At 43.1% G+C, this 2,692-nt stretch overlaps 1 protein-coding gene across 1 annotated transcript in view; it reads right to left on the bottom strand.

Annotated features, from left to right (window-relative positions):
• Window positions 1-1,618, bottom strand: part of LOC137995921 (uncharacterized) — a 2,400-nt gene extending 782 nt beyond the window's left edge. Inside the window, exons 1-3 of the mRNA XM_068841372.1 lie at window positions 1,613-1,618; window positions 214-566; window positions 1-104 (exon numbers count right to left, since the gene is read on the bottom strand). The exon at window positions 1-104 is cut by the window's left edge and continues 782 nt beyond it. Of these exons, the coding sequence (XP_068697473.1) occupies window positions 1-104; window positions 214-566; window positions 1,613-1,618 (463 nt within the window). The remainder of the gene's footprint in view (window positions 105-213; window positions 567-1,612) is intronic.
• Window positions 1,619-2,692: the final 1,074 nt, after the last annotated feature.

Raw genomic sequence — 2,692 nt, 5'->3', positions numbered from 1 at the left:
TGCGTTTAAGTTCATTTTCTCTTTCCAAATACTCTATTTCTATCTTGACCTTGGCTGCCTTTGCTGAAGCCTCCGATCTAGCTTGATTTTGAGCTTGATCCGTGCTTTGATGATGTATTAGATTTAGTACAAAAGGATTTCCTCTCGAGACGCTGGATTTGTTCGCGCAGTTTCATTTTTTGTTCGGTAAATTCCCGATCCCTGACTTCATACCACCGATAAGAGTCTTGTTTTTCTGTAGAAGTATCAAGTAGGCTCTCATATGCGTAGCAAGCCTCGTTGAGGGAATCTTTTAAAATATCTAATTCATTGCGCTCTGCTTCTAGAACTTTTAGCTCCCTGTCCGGATTTTCACGTATTTTCCTAACGTGTTCCGATTTTCTTTTGAGATTTCGGAAGGCTGTAGCGCCGCTCACGACGTCTGTTGAAAGGCGCGGAATCACAAGCCAGACAACTTGTCGCGATGAGCTGGATAGCGGTTGTTTTACTGGTCGAATAAGGCCAAAAGTATCACCGACAACCAACTTTGATTCGCAGTGATTTAATCCACAATATTCGCACTTAAACTGAAACACAATGTAATCAATAAACTAATCACTAAGTGCTAAAGAGTAAACAATAGGAATCGCATATGAACAATAGCGGACATTCCGATCATAACTTTGATGAAACAGATGTTTTTTGGGAGTGCCACTATGATATTGAAATGTGGAAAAAAAACGCCTTAAGATGCACAAATCCTATAGAAGAACTTTATAAAACAGTAACCTAAACTACAAGGAATGAAAATTACAGAAAGTCTCGCAAATGAAGGAAACAAAATAGAACCTTAAAACTGAGGTGTGACACGTGTAAAACTTAAGCAAATGAACTTACAGAAACCGCGATTTTACTGAGTCAAAATACTACACTGTAATCTCTCTTTGTAACCTTTACACTGTAACATCGGTTCCCGCTTGCGCTGCACAGTCAAAGTGACTGACAAGCTCCACACTACACACACGCAGGGTAACTAAAAACTAAGCTAAGACAAAGTCCACAAGAAGTGTAAAACCTCATGGTCTCAAAGGGGTTTAGGGCTCCCGGGCTCCGCGCCTAAAAAAGCGGGGCTCCAGGGCTGCAAGGCCAAAAAAATCGGGGCTCCTGGGCTCCATAGCAGCTACTTTAAGGCTCCGGGCTCCACTGTTGACTAGAAGACTGTAGTCCCATTTTTCAACCAAAATGAAATCAGGAAATAAACGGAATTTAAAATTCGACGTTTTTCCATCTTTCTTTAGTCTTTTCGGGTAAACCGAAAACGTAATTAATCTGATTAATGGCGGGGAAACAATGGTCACGTGGTCATTCTTGCTGCCGTTTGCCGACTTTTCTCGTTGCCAGCAGACTGTCAGTTGTGTCATCCATCCGTTTGCGCTTGCTGTCGCGTTTGCTGTAAACTCTGTGTTTTCTCTCTAACCTCCAGTTGTCAGCGAGTTTTAGAATTACAGCGCTTCGAATCCTGTTATGTCGACAGGACAGGCAGAGGAAGTTCAAATAAACACATTTTGAGAACTGAGAGAAAATTTGCTTGATGCAAAGATGGTCAGCAAGATGCACAAACTTCACTCACTACCTGCATTCCCGATGCTGTTCATGTGGGCAAGAGGTACCGTCAACAACTGTCAAATTGGTTTCTGCTTGTTGGTGGCTACCGAATTGAAAGTGTGCTACTTCGCACTCTTAAGCAAGACCCTCCTGTCAAGAGGCAACTACATTGTTTGCGTGTCGCGGCAGTACAAAATCGTGATAGGATGGATGTTGACACTCTTCTTAAAATCAACAGCGAGAAGGTGTTGGAGATAATCAGCTCTCACAAGGTCGTTGTCCAAACACTAGTTCCCGAGAAATATCACCTCTATGAAGGCAACAAGAAAGGGGTCCTCAAATCTGCAACATCTGTTTGCGTAGGTCCGTATGGAAATCTTGCTTGTTGATTGTGGTAAAGGTGCCCTTTTATCTGCACGCCTTCATTACCCTGTTGATGTTGTAGAATTGGCGAAAGGGTTGCGTCTGCCCATGTCAGTGGATTACAGAGGTGTTATTGTGGTTGTTGCAGAAAGAGTAGCAGATAGGATTGCTGTCCTTGACCAAGAGGGAAACATTCTCCTTAATCCAAGCCGGATGAACGTCAAACAACTTGAGGCTGCTCTGAGAAAACGGAGTGCTTTACCCTCTGCAAAAAGACCAAAACGTGCGCAGCTTGTGGCTAACCTTAAGAAGTAGATTGAACAAAATAAAAACAATGACGTCAGCAACGAAACCGGGCTGCAACATAAATCTGCATAGACCTTCCCTTGGGTGCTTTTTCCCTGTTAAAGATGTACCGCTGCAGCTGTTTGTCGGGTGTGCAGATGGAATCCTGGTTTGCTTCAAAGTTGAAAGCGATGGACTGATTATTTCTGGTACAATTCTTTTTGACATCAGCTTAAATTCAGCCCCATGGACAGGTTTAGCCTTCACTGGTGAGGATCTTGTTATCACGTCACCGTGTTCAAGTAATGGAGGCGTTTTCATTTTGGCAGAGTGCTGTAAGATTTCAACCAAACCATCACCAAAGATGATTGTAAAGAATGGCTCAGCAACCTGCGGAACAGCACATGGGATTTGTGCATCCAACACCAAGACAGTCGTTTCCACGGATACTGGTGAAATA

This window comes from Montipora foliosa, chromosome 3 (assembly GCF_036669935.1).
Source record: "Montipora foliosa isolate CH-2021 chromosome 3, ASM3666993v2, whole genome shotgun sequence".
In the NCBI taxonomy this organism is placed as follows: Eukaryota; Metazoa; Cnidaria; class Anthozoa; order Scleractinia; family Acroporidae; genus Montipora; species Montipora foliosa.
The sequence above is the reverse complement of the archived record's forward strand: the minus strand, read 5'-3'. Positions and strand labels throughout refer to the sequence as shown.